Source organism: Rhipicephalus microplus, chromosome 6, assembly GCF_043290135.1.
Source record: "Rhipicephalus microplus isolate Deutch F79 chromosome 6, USDA_Rmic, whole genome shotgun sequence".
NCBI lineage: Eukaryota > Metazoa > Arthropoda > Arachnida > Ixodida > Ixodidae > Rhipicephalus > Rhipicephalus microplus.
Window position 1 is genome coordinate 124,126,776 of NC_134705.1, and position 25,185 is coordinate 124,151,960.

General features: G+C 42.7%; 1 protein-coding gene across 1 annotated transcript; it reads left to right on the plus strand.

Moving 5' to 3' along the window:
• Nucleotides 1–4,549: 4,549 nt before the first annotated feature.
• LOC119185827 (kunitz-type serine protease inhibitor bitisilin-2-like) lies at nt 4,550–19,195 on the plus strand. The gene is made up of 5 exons (XM_075865462.1): nt 4,550–4,628; nt 6,577–6,684; nt 14,065–14,247; nt 18,622–18,699; nt 18,998–19,195. Exons 1-4 carry the CDS (start codon nt 4,586–4,588, stop codon nt 18,651–18,653), a joined length of 366 nt encoding a protein of 121 aa, XP_075721577.1. The 5' UTR covers nt 4,550–4,585; the 3' UTR covers nt 18,654–18,699; nt 18,998–19,195.
• The last annotated feature ends 5,990 nt before the right edge of the window (nt 19,196–25,185 follow it).

Genomic DNA, 25,185 nt, shown 5'->3' on the forward strand with positions numbered 1-25,185 from the left:
CATCGTGCCAAGCTGCCACAGAAAATTATTTATAGAAGATAATGCAGAAAACATCAGTAGATGAAAGAAAACTGCGGCAAATAGAAATCGAACAACCAGAGCCAAGCATATAAAACGCTGACACATACTTTTTGTTTCGTATAGAACGACTAGTCAATACATTGCTTTACCTTTTAACAAGTTTCTTATGTCACTTACTTGAGACAGACGCGAAGTTCACCTCTTACAAAAGTAGCATATTTAATAAAAACAGACCACTCCTACCAGTAATCAATGGCATTACAATAAAAGTAAGAGCACTAACTTTCGTTGCAATTTACACTTAAACAAAAGAAAAAGAAGTGGACCGAAGAGCAGGTAAAGTTTATCAGCTGCTACTTCCAAGTTTAATACCTATTAGTCGCTCTTACGAAGGAGCGTCATATGTGGCGGCTTTATTTCTCCTCTAAGCTCATTCGATAAATGCACGCGTACAATTTATTGCGTATTGTGATGTTTTTCGCGCAAAGTACAGCGCATTCCTTTCAGTGCACTGATATATGGCTCTATCTTTAGCTAACCTACATAACGTCTTGGTAGAAAATGAACGCAGTAAGCGGGAAAAAATATCTATCATATTGATTCAGTAAGGCATACGAATGGACAACTCTGTGTTCTCGCGTACGAGTCATAAAAGTGCTGGCGAGTGCAACCGGTGTCTATTGGTGACCGGAGACGCGCGTTTGCTAAAAGTGCGTAGGATATGCGCTCGTCCCTAATGGCATAGACACCGTACTCGAGAAACAGTGCTTAATTTAGGTGAAGTGATGCCACATGCGTAATCTAAAGTCATTTCTTCAGAAATGATGAATATAATTTGCTTAATGTCACAAATAATGCATATTATTAACACGCAATGAGTGCCATTGCAAGATGCCTCTTCTCGTGACTTTTCAGGACCGAGAAAAGTGATCGCGTGGGTTTGCGTTCGAACACATTCTTGCCGAACACGTGGCTTGGCTACCTTTGTAACTTAAACCAAATCAATTGTGATTCTGTATTTCATATTAATCTTTGTTGATTTATAGGCCACAGAAGAAACGATCCTTTTCTCCTCGCAAGAATCGACGCCGTTGCCGATACCGGTATTTTAGCGAAATGAGCTCGTTATAGCTTTATCGATATAATAGGACGGTATACATATTTTGCAATACAGTAGTAGCTAGAAACGCGCAACATTAAAAAACGTGGAATGTTCAGTGATAGCGAAAGATCCCGGGAGGGGACTACAGCCCGTCGAAGTACAACAAACAAGCTAGTGCCGGTATGTTTCGATACAGCATGACAGCCTTTCGGTTCGGTTGAGATCAACGATGCATACAGATAATTGGGGTAGTGAAGGAATTCTATAAACAACAAAGCTACATATTATTGAAATACCTTTAACGGAGAGAGTGCAGCCAAACATGTTTGCGCCGTGGATCTCGCTCATCTCAGTACTGCTTTAGTTAGAGAACTGCATGGGCCGATTGTTCGGTTCAGGTCCGCGGCATGGCCTCAAAACACTGTGCTCCAGCCAACCTGGGTCCGGCCCGGTGTTCATAAATGTAGCCCGTACTCGGCCCGCGCTCGAAAGGTTTAGATTAGGCTGGACCCATTCCGTTTCAGCCAATTTTGATATAAGCATGAAGAGGGCACTCTCCAATGTTTGGGTACTGCGAGGTATACTTGCTGCAAAAAGGATATTTTCTAGACTGGTTTGAAAACTTCTTTATTGTCACGACTCCCACTGGTACTGTGTATACGTTCGGTTAATTGCGCCGGTGATATTTTCGCAGGTCAATGTAATTTATATCTGGAGTCATAGATGCTTGTCTCAAGCACGCAGCGCTTACCGCACAGCCCTAATTTAGCATTTTGAAAACAACGAGAAAATATATTGCCGTTATAAAATGAAGCAAACAGGCAGACATTCAGAATTTCTCTCTACAAGAAATGAAGACAATCCGGGGCTGTTGAAAACAAAATGCAAGAAGTATCTTGCAAACTTTATTCATTACACAATGCAATAAACAAAAACGAACACGCTCCAAATACTTCTAGTAGAAATACACCACACTGGGCAGTGTGAATTTTAATAAATCTGTCATGCAGACTACTCGAAAGGCAACTGTTTAACGTACATGACGTTTTCAAGCTCAAAACCAGAACTTTCTCTCACCCACCCTTCTTCATCGGATCGCCGGTGAGTGCCATATATCCGTCAAAGCGAGCTACACCCGTCAGCGAGTGGGCCACCATCTTGGATATTCCGTGAAGATGCTTAGCTTGTCGTGTTCTTCTAAGAACTTTCGGCATTTCAAGGTGTTATGTTATGAAGGAAGATTGGACCAAGGGCTTCAAAAACAACTTTCAGTTAGAGAGCCGCAGTTAACCAGCTGGCGGCTGCTTTAGCGCCCCCGGTCAGACAGGGCGTATTTTGTGTCCGGAACGCCAACTCCCGCACGGACTGAAGGCCCGAGGGTCTAGTCCAGTGATGTTCCGTGCCGGGATATTTACCTTTTTTGAGGAATTTTTAACCGTCATTTTGAGCCAAAGAAAAAAGGGAATCTTTGTGATATTGTAGAGGTTTCAGGAATGGTTAAACTTTTCTATGACGACTGATAATTAGTGGTCACAGCACTCCTTTATCTGCTGTAATTGGTTTTGGCGCATGCACAACGCAAACATAGCCTCGGTTGAGATTTGTTTTAGATAATTACTCGGAGGAATTTCTAGTTGACGATTGATGTTTGACTTGAACACCACAATGTGCTGTGTACTAACAATGTGCTGTGTGCTGTGTACTAATTTTCATGTCTCTGAATTGGAATTCTAGGAACATCACTGGCCTATAGTCGCTGACGGCCAAAGGCCTCGGTGAGAATGCAGGAGCGAAGCCTTGTTGTCTGTGGCTCGCGGTTGTGCTTGCAGCCTTGCGGCTGGTGGCGCGACCATGGCGCTGAACGAGATGTCTGGCAGAAAGGAAAAAAAGCTGCGACTAGGGTGAGGAAGAAAAGGTGACAGATAAAGGCCGTGCTAACTTTCAACAGGCCTAGCACCCGTGTAGAAAGTAATTCAAGTGGATCAGGCTTATTTGATCGCTTCAGTATAGGCTTCATTTCAGAAGGCGTGATGTTTTCAGTCGACAAAATGAGTTTAATAATAACATCAAACAACAGAGCCAAACAGTGCACACATGACATTATACTGAAATGTATGAGACCTGGGCCTGATACAGGCCTGCATCAGGCCCGAGCCTGGCCTGCTTCCAAAGCTCGCGGGCCTAAGTCCAGCCTCGGCCTGATGTAACGATCCCTCACCCACCCTGGTTCCAGCTGGGTCAACGCGGGCAAGTCCAATGCTCTAGTGCTAATAGTAAGTTCATAGTTGAAATGAATACATACAGCGGTGCTATTCCAATGATTAATTGGGTTGGCGATATGCTGTGCTATCGAAGAGACAACAACCAGAGAACACACTTGTGTGTGCGTATTTTCTCTTGTCTCGTCTCATAATATTTTTTTATGGTAAAAACTAAGTATATCACTCAAACAAGGCAGATAAGTACACTTGCTGCGTCATTCAAGCACCAGCATTTCGAGACCTTAGTCATCCTAATGCATATTGCGTATTTTATTTTTGTGTTCAAAATTTTGCAAGTCCAGCATCTACACAATAATTGACGTCATGCCTAACCCTATGTTCCATAAACTGCACTTCTCAGCGTCTAACAACTGTCGTGGGAACAATAGCAACTCGGCCATTGGTGCAAAGAGTCCTCTAGAAATTTAACATGACGACTTCCAACGCAACTGCCTTATTATCGGAACGAAATTATCAAAGCTCCTTCAACGCTCGCGTGCCGTAAACTTGAGCGTATTTCCCAATATACCGCTGAGGAGATGGTCAGGAGGTGCAATTCTGGAACCTTGCAACTTTGTTACCAGCGAGAAAGTAACCCACTAGCAATGGTCTTAAAAAATGAATGCCGCGCAGCGGTGACCACACGGCTTCATTGATAATTAAAAAGAAAACGAACAAAGTATGTATCAGTCAATAGCGAATATCATTGGAGCTTAAGGAATCTTAGTGATGGGTCAGGATTTCACGCATAATTAGGCTTTACGATTATTTCCCGCAACGATCATTTTATCATTCATATCCTGGTGATGTGGGTTGAAATAGCTGGATCTTTATTATGTCAAGAGTATGAAAGCGAGCATTTAAAAGTACACAAAGGAGTTTGAAAATCGCGTAAAGAGAAACTTATAAAAAATCTGATACAGTATTTTCACGTACGCCACTTTGAAAATTTTTCTATTGTTGGCCCTCGTAACAATAATAAGGGTATAATAGGGCACTGAAGAGTCTTCCAAAACAGCTGTGCTCTTTGTATTGATGCAGCGGGAGACGTAATGCCTATTCATGTGTTTGTCTCAACGATAGCTAGTGTAAACGAGATGCCTATTCTCCTATTTGCAAAATTTGTTGTATAGCTCATCCAAGTTCTTAATGCTGGCTTGATCAAACGAAATCTAAAATTACCAGTTAACAAGGATTGAAAATGACAAGTTATTTTATAGTGGTGTTTTCCTATATTACAACGTGTAAGTTGGAGATTTCTTGTTGTGCCAAGTGAGGAATAATTGTTCTTTTATTGGAGCTAAAATATATCGGTAATTGTAATATAATACTTATAATATAGTATAATATTATCCAGGGTATTGCGAACCAGAGCCAGGATATTATTATGGGAGTCACCGTAGTGAATGTCTCCTAAAATTTTTACCATCTGGTATTAACATGATTGACATGGCACAGTTCACGGACCTCTGGATTGAAATGTGACCACCACGGCAGGTGTCAACCCCACAACCTTCGAGTCAGCAGCCGAGCAGAAACAGTATCACAGTGACAGAGTGACAGAGAATTATAATAGAATGCACAAATTATTTCTCTACGCAAAGGTAGTTGAAATGGGCAGCACAAGACTACTGAACTATTTGTACAATTGTGACCCTCAAGCGAGTGCGCTCATTTAAATTTTTTAAATTATGTTAAACGTGAATTTTTTTCAAATCAATGGTTTTCATCATAGTGGGAATAGTAAATATCAGGTATGCACAACAATATGTATTCCAGAAGAGCTCATGACGGCAATCGTGGAGTACTTTATGCATGGGAAAATTGTAACTCTGCATTATTCTGTGCATATGCGTGGATGACAGTACAACTGATTGAAATGTCCCGATAGGCAATTACAGCGCAATGAAATGTCCTGATAAGGTCTAAATATAGAGCTGATGTGGTCATTACAAGACTTTGATGGATAATGGCTCTCTTCGTACTCAACCTGACGTTGCGCACTAAGTCTTATATTTTCATGCGTCTATACTGGCATTTCTCTCGAGCGAAAAGCCCATGATGTCTCCCAGAAAACAAGGTTGGAGCATTGCGTGGCTTTTGTGGGTTATGTGTACTGTTAGCGTCGGAGTGTAATCGTGCGCGCCCAATCTTTATAGAAATCAGTAGGGGCATCATACCTTTGAGCGAGCTGTGTCCTCATGACTCATGACTTTACTGTGATTTAAAGTAATAGATAGTACGATGGTCGCTTCTTTGGCTTCTGTGGCCGCATTTCGTAATGACAGAATCTCATTGGTTTGTATGAGGCCGCCTGCTAAATGGTTAGTTGGTAATGTCGTCTGACATTTAAATTGTCAACCAGAGCATTCATCGCTTGGTGTTTGCGATGAAACTGTTACTTCTCGTGCCCAGAAGAGCACGCCAATAATTCGCATTCGAGGACATGTTTACTTGGTAAATAATAAATATACCAGTCCAACTCATGCAATGAGAGCTCTGCCTTGATCACTTCCTGCGAACAAGAACGTAGAAACAATATATATAATTTAACCGATCCAATATTTTTTCGAATGCAGTAATGTTTTCAATCATATAGCACATGATTGGAAACACCCCGTGTTGCTACGTGGAATATTATTAACGTGGAAAATACACAGATGTAACCACACTTCCTATACATAACAAACTGGTAGATCTACCAACACATGGCATTTTATAAGCCAAGCAAATAACCAATGGGGACATTTCTTTGTTCAATTTGATGTATGAAAGGCGTACCTGGGAGAGCTCAATGACATATTTCTGGAAAAAAGGAATATATTTTTTGAAAAAAGGCTTATTTTAGGCTCTTTGCATTAAACTATAACGCCATATAATGATCGTCGTCGAACAATTATATATTCAATTGGGAGTTCTATTGCTTTCCAGAAAAAATTTCGTGCCAATTGTCTAGAATAAAAACCAGGATACGTGGCTGCGTGTCACACTCGCAGCGTTGAAGTTTGTAGATAAGAGATTCTCTGAATACATAAAGAGAAACAAATACTCACTGTCGGTCCCTTTTTATATCTTAGAGTTCTGTGCGGCAATATAGAACAGCTAAATTTATTTGGTATCAGACGAAGTGTTTGGCTGTACTTCAATTTTCTGCATAGACATAAATAAATGCGTTGATAACATTTATTGCAGGTGATGCAATATTATTTAACCGGAACAGTAGCTGCGAAAATATTTCTATGGAAGAGCGCTACTTGCCACCAGCATCCGAAGATTATCCACCTTCCGAGGAGGAAGACCGTACGTTAAGCCTACGTGCAATAATTCAATCTCTTGTAAAATTGTTAACGTAATATTGGGTGACGAGGGAAGTAAGAAGTAAGAGCTTGTATGTTTAGCGAATCGCCGACGTATGAAAGTGGTCATTATATCCACCGCTGGTTGTACGGCTTGTTTGCTTTAAAGGGGTACTGACACAAATTTTCCCGTTTCTCATAGCGCATAGTATTGGTTCCCGTAAACTTGCGCATATCACCCACCAAATATGAAGAGGGAACGCAGTTTAGAAGGAGGTACATATCAACGATGAATTTGAGTTAGCGCGTCTGATTCCTCACTACGCACAACACCTCGCGACAATGACACTGCGCAAAAGGACTGGAAGGGCAGCCCAAATCTTTTCGACGTCACCACTGTGACCGAGCGCAAAGTTTCCCAGCGAAATCAAGACGTCATATTCACCACTTCGTTTTCGCCGCGCTTGCGCTAACAGACAAGTGCGGCTGCTGCACGTGAGTACTTGCCATGGCGATTTTTTTCACAAGTGACGATAATGATGAAGAAACGCACATGGGTCGGACAAGTAGTGCGTAGGCAGAGTAATTGCTAGTTATTAAGAGTAACTGGGGTTTTGAAGAGATGGAAAACACGTGAGGGGGAGACAGAAAATTATGTGGGCTGATGAGATTAGGGGGCTTGCATTTATAACCTGGCAGGAGAAAGTGCAGGACCGGGTTGGTTAATCCTGCACCAAAGCCTTTGCCTTGAGTGGGTGTAGTCAGGCTGCTGCTGCTGATGATGATGATGATGCTGATGATGGTAGCGATGACAAAGACACGTGCGCTAATTGCACAATATGCATGCATATAGCACAGAATTGTGTCACCACTCTATGGGCCGTTTCACAGATTACTTGTTGTTAGTTGCACATGGCTGCTTTTTGTTGTCGGAGCTCTTTCATACAGAAGCTGTGACTGATCGATAATAAACAGAATATAAGTAATTATTTTTCACACACTGCGGCAATCAATATCCCGTGTTTAAGCTAATAGACTTTGTTCAAGGTGTTGCGACAAAAATAATAAATAAACCAAAGCCACACTGAAGAGTGTGTGCCGTACCCCTCCACGCGTATTAAATGCGAACTATTTCTTAGTGAAATTCGCTGACTTTGAGCGTATCTATCTATCTATCTATCTATCTATCTATCTATCTATCTATCTATCTATCTATCTATCTATCTATCTATCTATCTATCTATCTATCTATCTATCTATCTATCCATCTATCTATCTATTTATCTATCTATCTATCTCTTTATCTGTCTATCTATCTCTCTATTTATCTATCTATTTATCTATCTATCTATCTATCTATCTATCTATCTATCTATCTATCTATCTATCTATCTATCTATCTATCTATCTATCTAGCCGCTTACGTTGAAGTGCTGTCATTGTCACTCCCTTACCTTGGCGTAAACCAAAAGTTTTTTGGGAGGAAAAATGATTTGACGAATGTGACGTGCTGGTCGAGACGAATAATGTCACAATCCCGTCGCGTACGTCGTCAAACACTTCCCGCCAGAAAGTGGCGGGAAGTGTTTGACTTTTGTTTGTTTGTAACACATACCATACTCACATGTGGGTATGTGCCACAGGTGATTGGTACTTTGTATCTGCCAAGGAACGACGAGAACACCCAAGGGCAATTTTTACTAGCGAGCGATAAGAAATACCCGACATCGGTAGCGTCGACTCGACGAATGCAAAGAATGAATGTTAGGGTCCCAGCTGAAGTAGAACACGTGTATGCATGCTGCGTGGTAATGATGCATTTTACCACAGAGCTACGCCAGGTCTCGGAAGTACCTTTCAAATAGACGCTAATCTTCGTAAAATGTTAGAAACAACAATTCATAACATTTATTTATGCAAGCTCAATTTTAGAAACAATACATATGTACCCTTTTATACAGCCGTGACATCGTGTTAACGCCAATTGTTGTCAGTTGCTATATATTGAAGTTGATTTATGTAGCAGTGTCCAGAGCCAGAATCTTTGCAAGCATCAGCGCTTCCTGTCAACTGCTGGTGTTGCTAATATGCATATTCCAGTTGGCATCGTTGCACAAGTGCCAACAAGTGCACCCACCTTCAACTCCTCAACATATTCTTCTGCGTGCGACATTTTTACATATATTTAGCGTCGTTTCATGGCGTGTCCGTGCTAAAACCGTGCTGTAAAAAAATACAGCACGGTCACCTTCCCTCCGCATAATTCGCATAAAATTGATTCCCAGGTACGTGGGACCTGCCGAATTTTTTCATTGATCTTCCTAAAGCCAATTGCCTTGCGCACACTAGATTTGTCTAAGTTTGCTGACATCTAGATAAGACACTGCCAACTCTTTTGTGGGAACCACCTGTTTACGTAATAGCCGCAGTTGTTTCTGGTGACAGTGAACAGCACTTGACTATAAATACAATGGATGAGAATGAAACAGAATTCTAACTGCCAATGTTACCTTTGAAAACTTGCAGTTTAACTCTGACAAAATCAGGAAGCCGAATCGAGGAATTCGTTTTACTTGTCTTTACCATTCCGAATGCAGGTTTATTCTTTCTTTTCACTAGTGGTAGCTCTTCTGCACACTACTGTGAAGACACTTACCATGAAATTATACACGAAAGAAGCATGTTGTTAAATTGCTCCCCAGGGCCAACTTCTTTCAGGACATTCTCTTTTCAAATCAGGACAACGCGTTTGTGTCACCATTGCTAGTGTTTGTTCTCTCTTCAATTCTACGCTGTTTTAGACAACTACAAGGTTAAAGTGGAGGAGGAGTAGGTAGAAAAAGGTAAGGCAGGAAGGGTAACCAGGTGAGCGTCCGGTTTGCTCTCCTACACCGGAGAAAGGGGATTGATGGCAGAACGGAGAGAAATAGAAAGAAGATAAAAAAATTACCCCGTATCTGCATGTACCACTGCAAATGTCGTCGAAAGACTATAGTCTTGTGTGTCGAGAGAGTGAACAAAACGTTTATGTTTATTTGATGTTTTGTGCGAGAAAATCGGTGAATTGTATTCTGGAAGCGCTGCGTTAGAAAGTCTCGATCCGTGCAGCGAAGACTAGTGAGCACATCGAGGCACGTTAGACACGAGTGCCATCTGGCAGTTATCTTCTAAACGAAGGAAGGCGTGCGCACGCCCGCGTAAAAAGATGCGTGCCTGTCTCGTAGGCGATAAGAAGTAGAACGCAAAGCGATGGGCAGATCCCATCAACGTGTCGGCTTAGCAAGCCGTTGGAAACACTTGCCTTTTTGAGCATCGTGTTGCCCAGTAAGCGCAGTGGGATAAGCGCTACGGCCTTTACAATTACTTGTGTGTTGCCTTCTCTAGTATAAAGGCACACATACAAAACATGTTGTTATGCTGTCTCAGATATGCGCAATATTTGATTTTTAACTGATAATCATGCAAGTATGAACGCTGAAACTTGAGCAATATTGGTGGGCGCTTATAGGGTTGGCAGTTTGAGGTACCGTTTGGTGCCTTTAGGAGGATCATTACCGCGGACAAACATACGTACAGACAAACAGAAAAGCAGACAGACCAAAATTTTGGCATTGAAGGTCCCCAAGGAAGATTATCATAGTAAAAACAGCTAGGTGAGTTTAAGCTAGACTGCTGCGTTCGATAGTAGTGGACGCAGGACTTAAGACATATCACGGTTCCACCGTACGTCGTGGGTTCATGATGCTTATTAAAGACTTGTAAGCAGGGCACGAAGAAGTTCCAGTACCTGTTGTATGGCCTCAGTGTGTGGCGATTTCAACCTGCTGACAAACACTTGAAGTGTGTCGAGGAGTGAGTGAAGAACTATTAGGACAGGTTTTTCTTCTGGCAACGCCGAGGTGCGTTGTGAATCAGCACGGCGCTGCGACTTTCGCAACGGAGGCCAAACTGTGTCAGTTGTGTCTATGGTGGTCGTGTTGGTATTGACTATCGTTGATTCATGTGACTGTAGCTTTGGCAATGTAGGCCATGTGGAGTCCGCAGAAACCACGCTTTTCACGGCGTTCTGCTTCATACCAGCTGAGTATAATCTGAAATTATGGAAGAGCATTGCAAAGAAATGCACTAATGTCAAAATCACACAAACACTTTGTTTTTTCTGAAGTTTCATGAAATCAATATACAGTGCGGAAAAAATATGAGCGATGTTGAAAGAGTAGCTAAAAATGATATGCTGAAGTTTAAATTCTCTAAAACTGTCCAGTCAACATTATAAAGTAAAAATACGATGGCTGGGTTTAGCACGAAAGCACGCGTTTTGAATTTTAAACGAACACTCTGCGATAATTAGACTATTGTGTTACTTTCCCTTAAAAATGTAGCAACCTTCTCAATTTCTCAACACAATATTAGGACGAAGGATGCATCATTGTTGTTTCAAGTTATGCATTCGTATATATCTGCATATAATATAAGCTGTGTATATCAGGTCGCCTTTACTTTAATATAAACCCGACACAATTAAAAAAATTTAACGCAGACTTAGTTCATACCTGCCAAGCAACACTGCGTGTATGCATGTGGAGAGAGTAGCATGAAACGAACATGAGTCGCTCTCTCCCTCACAGAGCACAGTTCGCCGGGTGTGTCGCATTTACTATATCCTTGCTCGCACACAACCAACTTTAATTTTTGTGCCAGTCTTGTTAAAGGGCCTCTCACCAGCTTTAGAAAATGAAGGAAAATACATTATTATGGGGGGCATTTCTCTACTTTCACAAAGTGGTGGGAAGACAAAAGTGAGCCCGGTAAATGTGTGCTTCAGGGAGCGACACCTCAACAGTAGCTCACAGGGATGGGGGTGAGGAGGGAATAAAAGGATAGGAATAAAGGTGTAGAGAGAGAGAGAAAGAGAGATGAGGTAAGCCAGAGAGCGACGACACTTCGAGGGGATAGGAGAGATAGGAAATATGGAAACATGGTCACAGGAGTCCGAGGATGGGGCACCACTTGCGAGAGCTCTTGTCGGCGTCAGGAGACGGCGTAGGGCAAGTCCGGTTGGTCAGAGCTGCGCTGTCGTCAAAGGTCTGCGTCAGGAGATGACGTAGGGCCAGCCCAGTTGGACAGAGCTACGCTGACGTCGGAGATCGCGAGGGCACAACTGGTCGGCACGGAATCCAGCGAGCGAGTGTATACTTTCGTTAAGCAAACGCAATAGTTCTAGTGGTGTTTAAATTGTACTAGCTCTTGATCGGACACAAAATATAAGATGTGAATTATGTCCTGCACTGCATCGCTATGCACCCGCCCATCCGTTTTTCCTTGTTTCGCATGACTATGGAAGGAACGAAGGAAGCAACAAAAGAGAGAAGGCAGGGAGGTTACACAAATTTCACTTCATTTCGTGTGGTATATAACGAGTAGCTCCACGTCATTGTGGCGATTGGAGTGATGCAGACGAAATGCCAAGTTTGGTGTGTTTGTCTTTATATTGCTGTAACTTGCGATGATTCATTAACGCTGAGCTTGCTATGGCAAACCTCTCAGCTACAGTAAGTTAAATACCAGGTAAGTACGTTTCTATTTAGGTAAGTATACGAAGACGAAATAGCAAAATAAGTCAGATTATCGAGCTTGTTGCGATTTTGCAAGCCAAAAGTAGCGTATGCAGATTCTTTCATCCTATACTCATATGCGCACGATTGAGTGTTTTTTTTTCGGGTGCTTCATAGGAACGTTTTGTTACATGATGACTAACGCCATATTTAGTAATTATTTGCAATCTCGTAGCGTTAGAGGCATTTGTTGAACAAGTTATGAGGGAAAGTTTAGGTAAATGTAGTGAAGGGATCAAATGAGAACAGCCGAATCATGACACGTTAGTGCAAACTGGCATTGAGTCAAGAGGAAGTGTATAAGCTTTTTTGGTCGGAAAGAACATGCATAGTCTAAAGATTATTTCAACTTAGCAGAATACCTCTAAAGCAACGGTGACCGACATGTCACCGCAGCATGTGCGCTGCGACTTGATAGGAAAACCTAATTTTTTTCTCACCTGCGAGATGGGTGAGCAAAAAGAAAAAAAATGGCAGGTCAGATAAGATTACACAAAGTCAAACGTCGTTTTCAATGGCAGCTTTTAATTGAGTAATACAAATTATGACAGCGGTTTTAGGAGAAAGAGAATTCCCTTATTTGATCGTTACAATAACATTAGGGCAACGACATTGCTCTTTATGCAGTGAAATCCAAATGCTGAATACCTGTAGGTGGTGGGTATTATACCGACGTTCCTGTTTATGAGCTCTACAATGTACTAATTGATTGATTTGTGGGGTTTAACGTCCCAAAACCACCATTTGATTATGAGAGACGCCGTAGTGGAGGGCTCCAGAAATTTTGACCACCTGGGGTTCTTTAACGTGCACCCAAATCTGAGTACACGGGCCTACAACATTTCCGCCTCCATCGGAAATGCAGCCGCCACAGCCGGGATTTGATCCCGCGACCTGCGGGTCAGCAGCCGAGTACCTTAGCCACTAGACCACCGTGGCGGGGCGTACTAATTGAAGTATCACCACATATATTTGGAGGACTTTTAAATGAAATAGTCGCCGAAATGCGCCCATGATTGCAGTTTACATTAGCATGTGTGCAGATCTTCAAAATGTGGGAACTATTAGCGAGGCTTATAAGTCGGCACCTAAATGTATCTAGCCCAAAATATTCAATGGCAATGGCTCTTAGCAGTCCTTGCGACGGGACCGATTATGGTGTTTTCGAAGGGATGATGGAGCCTTTCGTGCGACGAAACCATGCAGGAGATACCACTCGTTATTCTAGTAAATTAGTACAGAAGAGATAAAGAGAATTTGCACTATTTTTGATGATGCATCAGGCTTAGTTTGTTATTGAGGCGTTAAAGCAACCGAGGTTATCTTGGTCAAAATGTTGGCTTGCCGCGGTGGTCTAGTGGCTCAGGTACTCGGCTGCTGACTCGCAGGTTGTGTGTGTGATCGAGTCCCGGCGGTGGTGGCTGCATTTTCGATAGAGGCAGAAATGCTCTGGGCCCACATGCTCAGGTTTTGGTGCACGTTAAAAAACCCAGGTGGTCAAAATTTTCAAAGCCCTCCGTTACGGCGACTCTCATAATCTTATGATGATTTTGGGACGTTCAACTTTACATATATAATTATCTGTCGTAATCAGAATGTTGCTGCAGTTCCTGGGATGGCACCTGACCCTGCGAATAACTCAAAAATTGCCTCCGAAAGTTTTTTTTTTCTCCGTGGGAACAGGTATCTTCAAATCTATGAGACGTATTTACGCAGTCCATTGTCTCGGCGGAACTCCATTTCACAACAAGAGCTTTTTTACATTTCAGCTGACAAGCGTCCTGATATATGCCTGTTACGACCAGAGCCTGGAATATGCCCCGAGACGGAATCGATGACGCAGTGGTTCTTTGACAGCAGCATGGGAGCTTGCACCACTTTTACGTACAACGGATGCGATGGAAACGATAACAGGTTTTCATCTTGCCAAGAATGCATGGAACAATGTAAATGTAAGTGCTTTGTAACCATCGACGCATTCGCCTTGTAACTCAAGTGAATTCTCGTGGCGTGCTTACAAGCACAATTTTCACTCTAATTACCTGAGTCACCTTGTCAATTGTTTGTTAGATCCATATCAACAGACGCCTTGAAAGCATCACCACATTTCACTGCTGACGTTCTGGTTGCAAGCCTAGAAAATGCATGTACGACTGCAGTCAAGATACGTTGCCTACCGATAGGCAGTATGCTGCAAAGCTTACTGCGTTAATAATTGTGATCTTCGCGACTGCAGTGTAAAAGAAGTTGACATCATCACTACTCACCTCATTCACCATAACATAAGGCTCTTTGCTCTTTTGAGAGTGTTGGAAATTTGGTGCGCCTAAAACATCCTTCCGATACCAGGGCGGTAAAATTTGGGGTTACAATGTTGTTACAATCTGGTATATATGAAGCTTCTTCAAAAACTTCATTCTGCTACTCGATAATAGAGTACCCCTATATGTCTCAATGCATATTACGAAATTCAGGAGGTTATGAGACAAACACAACATAATTCAATCGTATGACCAATTCACACTGGGCACATCATCAGCGTTTGTTTAAATAATTAGCTGTACCAGGTCTCGGATGGAAAATAAGATATATCAGGGGAATAGGAGATGCGTGCTTGGGGGCGTAACCAGTCAGTATTTGTGTTAAAAGTGGAAAAAACGTGAGATGACGTTGTCTTCATCATTTTGCGTATCGTGACCTTTGCCTGTGATGAAGCCTGTCATTTCATCTGAAGTGGTTTTCATGCATTCAATACTAGCGAAAACACGTGGTAGTTCCTTGATCCAACCATTCTCCACACACTTCGCTCCACACCACAATAACCTTTTCAACTTCAAGTTGGGGAAATTTTTAACCTTCTGCGCTACGCTGTGCAAGGTTTGAAAAAGCGGCGCTTGAAGATTCTAAAGAAAACCATGGTTATTTCTGGGTTCTCTTTACGTGTTATCTAGACCATGCCGATCGTTGTTTCTAGGTTGATTTTTAGATCACTGCTAGGTTTTAGCTATAGGTGATGCTAGAGTGTTTCTACAGTGATTATTAGGGCATATAAGTTTGAGTAAAACGACCGACAGCTACACACATGACACAGACCCGTTGTTATTGGCATAGGCCTTTCATCGGCAGACACCGTTGCTTTTCCTGTTAGCTAAGATTCTCTCTTTGGGCGTATTCGGGCTTTTGATGTCTCTGCAGCAACTTCTCTGTAACTTGAAGGCTAACCGTTCTTTTCCACATTTTATTGGACCATCGGTGAGCACTGATATTTATGCGATTTGTGGGGCTCATGCCAGATAGTCATAATGCTAGATCTGTAGCACGAGGCGAACAACCAACACTTTGCTAAACGCCATCACTGTAGAAAACGCAAGGTCTGCGCCGAACGTACTGCGCACAGCGAAAACTGGATGACCTCGATTTCCAGAGCACGTTTTCAAGTGTTTGGGGGCGAAAACTTATGGTTGTAACGATAAAAAGCGGCAACAAAGCGCTGGCTCTCGTGCTCACCAAGCGCGAGAAGACGATAAATACGAGAGAAAAATCGAGGCACTCTCACACCTGCACTTCACATGGAATATAAATGATGTCCCAGGCGTAAATTGGAAGTCTTGATAACAAAGTTACGTTGCCGTATACCACCTCTTAATTTCTACTTAAACAGGTCTGGTCTGGTGCCATCCCCTCTGTGCTCAAGCTGTAACGAACCTGAACATATCAACCATTTTCTTATCACATGTCACCGTTTCAGAAATCAAAGAATAAATTGCTTTGAAATTTTAATAAAAAACTAGGAATATCACTTAATGTTCCCAATCTTTTGTCTTTTGGGGCCGCTTCATTGGAACACGGTGACCGGAACATCTGCGGGGCTCTCTGCGAATTCTTATATAACAGAAGAAGAATACCTTGCTGAGTCAGTGATCAGCTCTCGAATTTTACTCGCCACACTACCATTTATTATTTAGCTGATACACTGAAATGATTCCACTATCAGAAGAGTTTTATATAACTATTACATCTCAAATATTCAACAAATTCTATTATTTCTCTCCCCCTTTTTTTCTGTTTTTACATTACGCCAAAATAATTTCACAGTCAAAAAATATTAATCATATTTCTCTAGTCTAGAAAACCTAAAGGTATTGACTTGCATTAACCACCGGCTTCTTGGCCAATCCCCCTTAGTGGGTGAGAGCCACAAAAGAAAGAAACAAGCAAGCAAGCAAGCAAAACAGCCGGCACAGCATACAGGCATTGCCTCTTTACTCTCTTAAACACAGGGTTTTGGCAACGTCCTATTACGCCGCAAATCATTGTAATATTTGTTGTATAGAGAGCACCCACTAGGCGATAGCTTATTATTGCCCTGGCAAGGCCCATAACCGCTACTCCACTGTAAGGCATCATGTGCCCTTTGTTATTACTCTAGCCACCGGTGACAATATATAGGTACGTGTAAGCCTTTATGTCATGAATAGGATTATCTCGATTGCCTTATTCTTCTTTCTTAGTTCGCATTGTGTAATGCGTGGTTTTATTGTACTCTTCTGGGACGCTTTATACTATGTTAACGCGCTTTCTCGCCCGACATGAAACATCTATCTCTTGCATCTCTTACATCGAAAGCTGTTATGAGATCGCAAGAGTGGCCTACTGCACTTAGAGCTATAGGTCGCAATTCTCTAAATTAGTAAAATCGATTTCGCGCTTACCATTTTATATTTCGTTACATGTACAATATAGTTTTACCCATTTCCCCTAGTTAATAATTTTTGTGGCGAACCCCCCACAGTTGGCGTCATATACATATAGGTCATTATCAACATCATCATCACCGCTGGTGTCTATCACCACTATGACGTGAAATTGCAAAAAAAATAGTAAGAATAAGGTGTGAAAGAGAAGACGAGATTCTAGCCAGCGCCCGCAATGTGGCAGCCCGGTATCCTACCACAAAGCTGAGCCGGTGTTTGCGATATCTTCGCAAATAGACGCTATGCAGTCTTCATGTCGTGCAATCAATCAGCATAGCTTGTGTTGTATACATAGTGCTTTGCAGAAAAAAATACTAGCCAAGCATCGCAGAGTGCGAAGTGCGTAACGAGTTTGTCGTTCATGGTTTACAAGCTATCAGCAAATGTGCAACAATGTTTCTTAACCATCAGCCACCACATTATTAGCGTGGTCATGGTGCTTTTAAGGTGTGTCACAGGTACAAGAGTTTCCCGGCGAATATAGCATATTAGATGTTTCCCTACTACACTAAAATTATGATGTATGGCGCAGTGGGGACTTCGGCAGTCTGCTTGTGTTGGCTACCCAAAGAATCACATTACCTTGTCGAATAATGCCTGGTAGACGAGTAAAAAAAAGTGACCTCAGACCATATGGTGTCAAGCGCATCACTTTTAGACCGTTTCAAGCTTTCACCAATGACAAAGAGCTCTGCCATATTTAGAGAAAAAATATGAATTTAGCGTGTCAACATAGAAACAAAATTCAAATTGACGCCGCCAGTAGTTGTGGGAGAAAGGTGGCATAAACAGCCCAGCGCTTCAGTGCAACGATGTGTGCCTTCCGAATCTACTTGTGGCATATGAATATTTGGTGTGCTTGTGCTGCAAATATTTTGTTTCTTGAACTTTTATGAAGCCAATTTTCGACGCCTGTACTAACAATACCAACTTAAAAAAGGCGGCGGATATTTCATCAACAATGTACGGCTCAAAAAAAGTTTGTGAGTGGCTGTCCTGGGGTTTATATTGTTGATTAAAGAGTCGCAGATTGGATTGAACGTAGAACGACAGACAAAAACAACAGTTCAGCTGAGATTGTTTTAGAGAGCAATTGAAGGACTACGTTGCCCGCACATCGAAATTACTTTAAGAGGGCTTGCCTGACAATAACCAATGTGACAAATTATGTTCATGAATTACAAAAGCTTGTTAAGTTATAAATTGCTTCTATGCGTTTTGCGGGTTCTCCTGCATACAAGTCGTGTGATTTTGGGGGTTCTCCGGCTTACAAGTTGTCTTCCAATTGTGAAAGTAGGTACGGTCAAAGCACTTATATTCATTTATACTGCGTATTTGGCTCTTTGTAACTTCCACTAAACATGTGAAGGAAATGCAATCTCTCTATTTTTCAGAAACGCCTAATATCAATCAATCAATCAGTCAGTCAGCCAATTAATAAAATTTTCATTTCCGGGATCTTGTTACAATTTTTGCGGGGTCCTTCACTCGAAAAACTGTTGCAAACAGCTTGCGACATAACTAATGCGAATATGCATTAAGCATGCGAGACAACCCTAATCTTATTTGCAGCTGATATATGTGCTGCACCAAACAAGCACTGATGGCACCAGCAGCATCTCTTAAAAGCCGTGGAAATATACGATTGCGGTAAGTACCAACTTCAAATATTGGGACGATCTTTTCATACAATGGTTCCATTAGCAGCACCTAGCCATGTTAAAGGTAGCCTAGATCACAGAAGCATTATTCAAAAATACTTCACTAAAGTAACATCGCAAGTGTAAGTACGTTCTCAAGAACTGTAGGGAAAATTTTTGTCTTAATTGTGCGCTTAGAAAAAGCATTCCTGTTTTACCTTGACAAAAATATTTTTTGCGAGTTTTAAGCTCTTTGTTGATGGCGTTTGTGTAAATTGATTTTCTTGTTCGATTTCTTTCACTTTCAGTTGCGGACACCTAATTCTGCTGCAAAAGATAGCTGTATTGCTCACTTTCAGTCAAATGTCTTACCTGTATGCAGCAGAACTCTTAGCCATAGAGATCTTCCCGCTTGAGACTTCAAGTCCCGAACAGCGCCATAATTCCCCCGAACAGCGCCGTTGACGGAACTTTCAAGAGAAAATAAAACACTGCAGATACTTTCACCATTGTCATTTTCAAAACATACATAGGCAATTTTTAGGCATGATTGCCTTTACGGGAGCGTTACCGCAAGTCACTGGCTTATGTCATACAGGAAACACTGAATGTTACGTACAAACTGTTAGCCTCTTTGGGCAAAAGCAAATAATTTCGAACGCTCTGCAAATCTGGTAAGGTGTAACTTTTCTCGCAGATTTCTTATTGTATGGATTAAACATGTGTTTAGGTGACTATGTTTCGCTAAAAGATGGAACAAACAACACAAATTATATAGGCACTAACAGAGGGAAAAAAGCCGGAAGAAAAGCATATGCGCGATAAAAAAAATGTTAACTAGAATGTGTACAGCGGGAGTAATTTAGCCAATTAAATTGATACCATTACAGCAATGCGGCAATATTTATGAAAATGAGAAGGTATGCATTTATTGTGTAACGCTGCTAGTACTTGCTACAAGTGCGCGAGCAAAACAAAATCGAGGCATATCTCTAAAGTGAATGATGATCACTGGGTGAAGCCGTGGGATGGTTTATTATTAATGAAAATCACCCAAAATGAGTGGCTAAGGCGCTCGACTGCTGATCCGAAGGTCGTGGGTTTGATCTCTTCCACGACACTCGCAATTCTGTAGGGACGAAAAAGGTTGAGGTTCGTGTGCTGTGCAATATCAGTGCTCGTAAAGAACAACAGGTGGTCAAAATTTCTAAAGTCCTCTCCTAGGCAGAAGATTGCGAAATATGGCAGTGGAACTGCCGTGGCTTCTGGCGAAAAGGAGGGCAAGTGTTGCAGCTGATGGCGTCACGACAAAGGCCAACTGCTGTCATAGCAGCCCAGGAGGCCGGACCACAACCAAGAATACAAGAGCTACAAGACTTGTAGTACTGTGGTGTGATTCTGCGCGTTTAAAAAGTGCACACCCCTATCAGCCAGAAGAAGATGAAGATAACGCTCGGTTGCGGCACGTGTGGACGTGAACATTTTGCTCTAATGAGGCAGTATTTTGTCGTTTGGCAGCATTAAATTCGGGTATAGCAACAGGGACGTCTGCTCTGTGGTATCTGAATACATAATTGAAACAAAGCGATTGCCATGTTGATCTGCCTATATATATATATATATATATATATATATATATATATATATATATATATATATATATATATATTTATATATATATATATATATATATTATTTTAGACCCAACATTACCTCTGTCTCAAATTGCATCTGATAGCCTGCATCGCTTCCTGCTCAGATATACTCCTTTTTTCAATTTCGGCTTTTCTTTCAATATATTTTTTCAGCCCAAAATTACGTTGTGTTTGAAAAACCATAAGCTTTTTAGTTAAGATCCTGCGCCCGGTTCTTGGCCGATCACCCTTTGTGGGTGTGTGCCAGAGTATCAAGGATCATCATCATCATCATCATGTAATGAGGTTCCTCCACGGAGATATAGGAGAGCCACTGGAGAAGAACAGAGAAGCTATAAGAAGACGTGGCTGAGTCGGGACCGAGTGAAGAAGGGGGCCAGGGCGCGGGAGTGGCGGCCAGCAGAGCTCCTGCATCAAGGTCCCAGTGGTCTCCCACCTGGGCACAAAGCTTCTTCTCGTCACCTGACATGGGCCAGGCTTGTTCTGGTATTGTGGCGTTGGCCAACAAACGTCTCTGGCTTCATGTGCGAGCTGCGGCTGCCGAACGCCGAAAGGTCATTCACTTCGACCAGCCCGACACTTCCTTTCGTGCCAGTCAACCACGTGAGCGTCTGAAGCTAATCGCCAGTCTTTCCCCGGCTGCATGAGTGCATCTTCACCGTTACTCGGTCACATCAGTTGCAAGCCCCACATCACCGCTTTCACCATTAGCATGAATGCGGTCATGACTTGATAGCAGAGCCTCCGCTGCAAGCACCGCGTCCCGCTAGGTTGTGAGAAGGGTTATCTTCCACTGAACATTTATTTCCATGCACTGTTCACGTCTTTCACCGTTTGCTGTTCTTGCTAACGTCTTTCTAGTTATGCATGCTGTGTTCTTTGTCTTTTACTTGCCTTTTAGGGGTTTCTGAAATATATTGAGTGTTCGGGATTTGGGTGGAAGCAAATGGTCTCGTCAGCTCATTTCCCGATGATGGTTATGTCATCGGTGGTTCTTTGTTTACACGAACCTACACGAGAGCTTGCCCAATAAACGGCCTCGTGGCAATTGGCGTCCGGCGACAAGACGAGACTATGCTTCCCACTTACCTCTCCAGACTGGAACATGGCCATGAGTAGGGCAATCCTAGAGGAGTGTGCAAGACGCATGGGTCTAAAAGGCGATGAAATGGAGGCTTGATGTGAGGAACACGAGAGGTGCATTCACAAGGAGAGGGAGGAGAAAATGGAGTTTGAAATAGAACTGAGAAAGAAGGAAAGTGGGATTGAGGAGCTAAGGCAAAATGCGCGCGAGAAAGAAAAACAGCTTGAACTGAAGACACGCGCGAAGAAGGAGCCGCTTGAATTAGAGAACCAATACCTGCAATTGCGTCTTAGACTTGCCGAAGCAAGGGCACTAAAAGGTAGAAACTGGCGGGAGGAACATTCCTATCTGAGTTCCAGAGAGCCGATAATATATTTGTTTTCAAGTGGTAGGACTTTTATGCGTAATTCAGTGTCTCTTTTCGATGGCAGACTTGAGAACGCCTGTGATGGAACTTTAGGCAGAGATTCCCTACAGGTGGACGGCAGAGTCGAAGGGAAGAGCGAGGGTGAGACCAGTCGAGGTTTGGTGACCGGGATCAATATGGCTTCGCAGGAAGTTTCAGAAAAAGGAGAGTCAAGTTCTCGATATAGCCATGTGGCTTCACGAACTGGTGCAACCGAATGCGTAGTTTTAGAAGAGGTATGGAGTTCTCTAGACAACCCTGATGAAAGGGCGGTTGACGTGCGCATAGAGTACATCCGAAAACCAAGGGGCAGTCTCTAGAAGAGATGCCGATTCTTCCGGTGCACGAAGTAAAACAAGTAGCAAAGCAAAGATCGTATGTGTTGTTGACGACTCTAAGGCGGTAGCCGTAGAGTCATCCTGCGTATAACTGCCAGATGTAAGCAGTGGCACAGGCAAGGTGGAGGAACTTACAGTTATCTCGCCTCAACATGGCGTAATGATTACGTCATGTCAAAATAAAGATTGTAGCGTTCCATGAGAAGAGCAAGAAACGCCTACGAAATCATTCAGTTTAAAAAGCAAACGTGAGTCAGATGAAGGAGCATGTGACCTGTGTGCAAGCCAAGCGGAAAACTCAGAGAGAGTTGTACTGCCTGTCTGCGTGCAGCCAGCTGTAGTGACAAATGCTGTTGGTATGGCTGATGACCATGTGGGTAAGTATCTTATGAGCAGACAGAAGTCCATATTTAGCTCCGAGGAGATTCACACAAGTGACCTCACCAAAAGAGCAGAAACACCTGTCTAGGTGTGTATGGCAGTGTCACAAGTGAAGCCAGTGATAAGCGATGAAGATGAATGGCAGGAGGGCCAAAACATAAAGGTCGACTGCATTCACACTAAAACTGCTAGCCTTGCAGGAAGTGATAAGACTATGGCAAGCTAGCTCCACTTCAGTGCTCTTTGAGCAATGAGAAAGCTCCGATGCCTTCTGTGGCGTCAGCTGATCAGCAAAACGTTCAGGTTATAATTTTTGATGCCTCAAAAACTTTGGGGCCTGGACGGGGCGATGACGTGACCAAACAGGGCAGTGGAGCGTTCCAGACCGCTAACACTTGCAGATTACTACTACTGTTGTTGTCCAAGGAAAGCCGCACTAACGCAATCAGCTTGTTGAACTATCAGATTACCCTGAGGCAGAACTACAGGCATGTGTCTGATCGGAAACGCTACAAAGCTTTAGTTTTGCACGCGAATGAAGAAACAAATACGTTTTTCGTCTGGTGTGGGACGCTGTAACCTGAGGGTCGAGTTTAAATAACTGGTCACTGCCTCTAGATTTAGCCCAAATAAACAAGGACTTACATCGTTTGTATATATAATGGGTTTGCAACTTTATTTCACAACAATTGTGATTTTCTTAGTTTTGGGCAGGACGCTGTAGCTTGGCTGTGAACTGAGTACTAGACTTACAGGAAATTTTGTCTGAACGTGCGCGGTATAAAAAGTTTATTGATTGTTAGACTGTAGTGACCATTGAGCAGGATATTTGCTGTTTGTGGTGAAACGCGCACTCATCTGCAGTTTTTTCATTACGGAAAAAAACTTTTTGAAAGGGGGGCTTTTGTGATGTGATTGTGCATGTTTAAAAAGTGCGCCACCCTATCAGCCAGAAGAAGATTAAGATAACGCTCGGTTGCGGCACGTGTGGGTGTGAACATTTTGGCCCACCATCCCAGTTTTGCCAGATACTGTTCACGTGGCAGCGCTAAGGTTCAGAAATGCTTGCCTGCAATGGGGAAAAGGCAATTGGGATAAATTCAAAGATTTCGAGCATTTGAGCTATTGCTGGAATAAACAGTGGTATGTATCTCGCCAGTTAAAGGTCACTTATACCAGATTGCGCTGTGCAGTTCCACAACTAAATTATCATGTTAACAAAGCTCGACTCAAGGCGTCACCGCTATGCATTTGGCGCAACGAAATTGAAACAATTGAAGATTTCTTTCATTCTGCCATCGTTATTCTTATAAGGGAAAAATATTTTTAGTAGCCCCATTACAAAAGCTAGAAATACAAGTAAATCTACAAGTATTTTATCACTTGGTGGAACTTCATTTGGATACTGCCACAGGGAAGTATGCTCCACTGTGTTTGATTACATCAACGCAACTAAAAGATTACTGTGCTAGTGAACCCCACCTTATCAGATCTTTAGTTTATATTTCGTAGTTATGTCTATTAAAAAACAAGAGATGGTTTGACCGCTTGCTCAGCAAACATTTTAGTTTTTTTGTAGTATTTCTTTTAAACCACTTTTTCAGATTGGCTTCATTTTCATTTTAGTTTCATTTAAGTATCCTCCCGCCCGGTTTTTGGCCCATCCCCCTCTGTTGGTGAGCGCCATCTATAAGAGGACATCATCATCATCAATATTTTGGTTCAATGAGGTCCCTCCACGGAGATTTAGGAGAGCCACTGGAGAAGAACAGCGAATCTATTGCCAGACGTGGCCGAGTCGGGACCGTGTGAAGAAGGTGGCCAGGGCGCGGGAGTGGCGGCAAGCAAAGCTCCTGCATCAAAGTCCCAGCGGTCTCCCACCTGGGCACAAAGCTTCTTATCGTCACCTGATGTGGGCCAGGCTTGTTCTGGTCTTGTGGCGTTGGCCAATAAATGCCTCTGGCTTCGTCTGCGAGCTGCGGCTGCCGAACGCCGAAAGGTCATTCACTTCAACCAGCGCGACGCTTCCTTCCGTGCCAGTCAACCACGTGAGCTTCTCAAGCTAATTGCCAGTTTTTCCCCTGTTGCACGAGCGCGTCTTCACCGTTACTCGGTCGCAGCAGTTGCAAGCCCCGCATCACCGCTTTCACCATTAGCGTGAATGTGTTCTTGACTTGGTAGCAGAGCCTCAGCTGCAAGCACCGCGTCCCGCTAGGTTGTGAGAAGGGTTACCTTCCACTGGACATTTTGTTATGCACTGTTCACGTCTTTCACCGTTTGTTCTTCTTGCTAACATCTTTATAGTTATGCATGCTGTGTTCTTTGTTTGTTACTTGTCTTTTAGTGGTTTCTGAAATATATTGAGTGTTCGGGATTTGGGTGGAAGCAAACGGTCCCGTCAGCTCATTTCCTGATCATAGTTATGTCATCAGTGGTTTTCTGTTTACACGAACCTACACGAAAGCTTGCCCATTAAACGGCCTTGTGACAAGTACCGGAAACGCAGAATGGAAAGTAGCTACAATAGTCGATCACTCAATTACAGCAATATGCCATCAGCTCATAGAAGAGACGGATATTCCGCATCTCATAACAGAAATTACCTGCAAAGGAAGCCATGGAAAGAGCACCT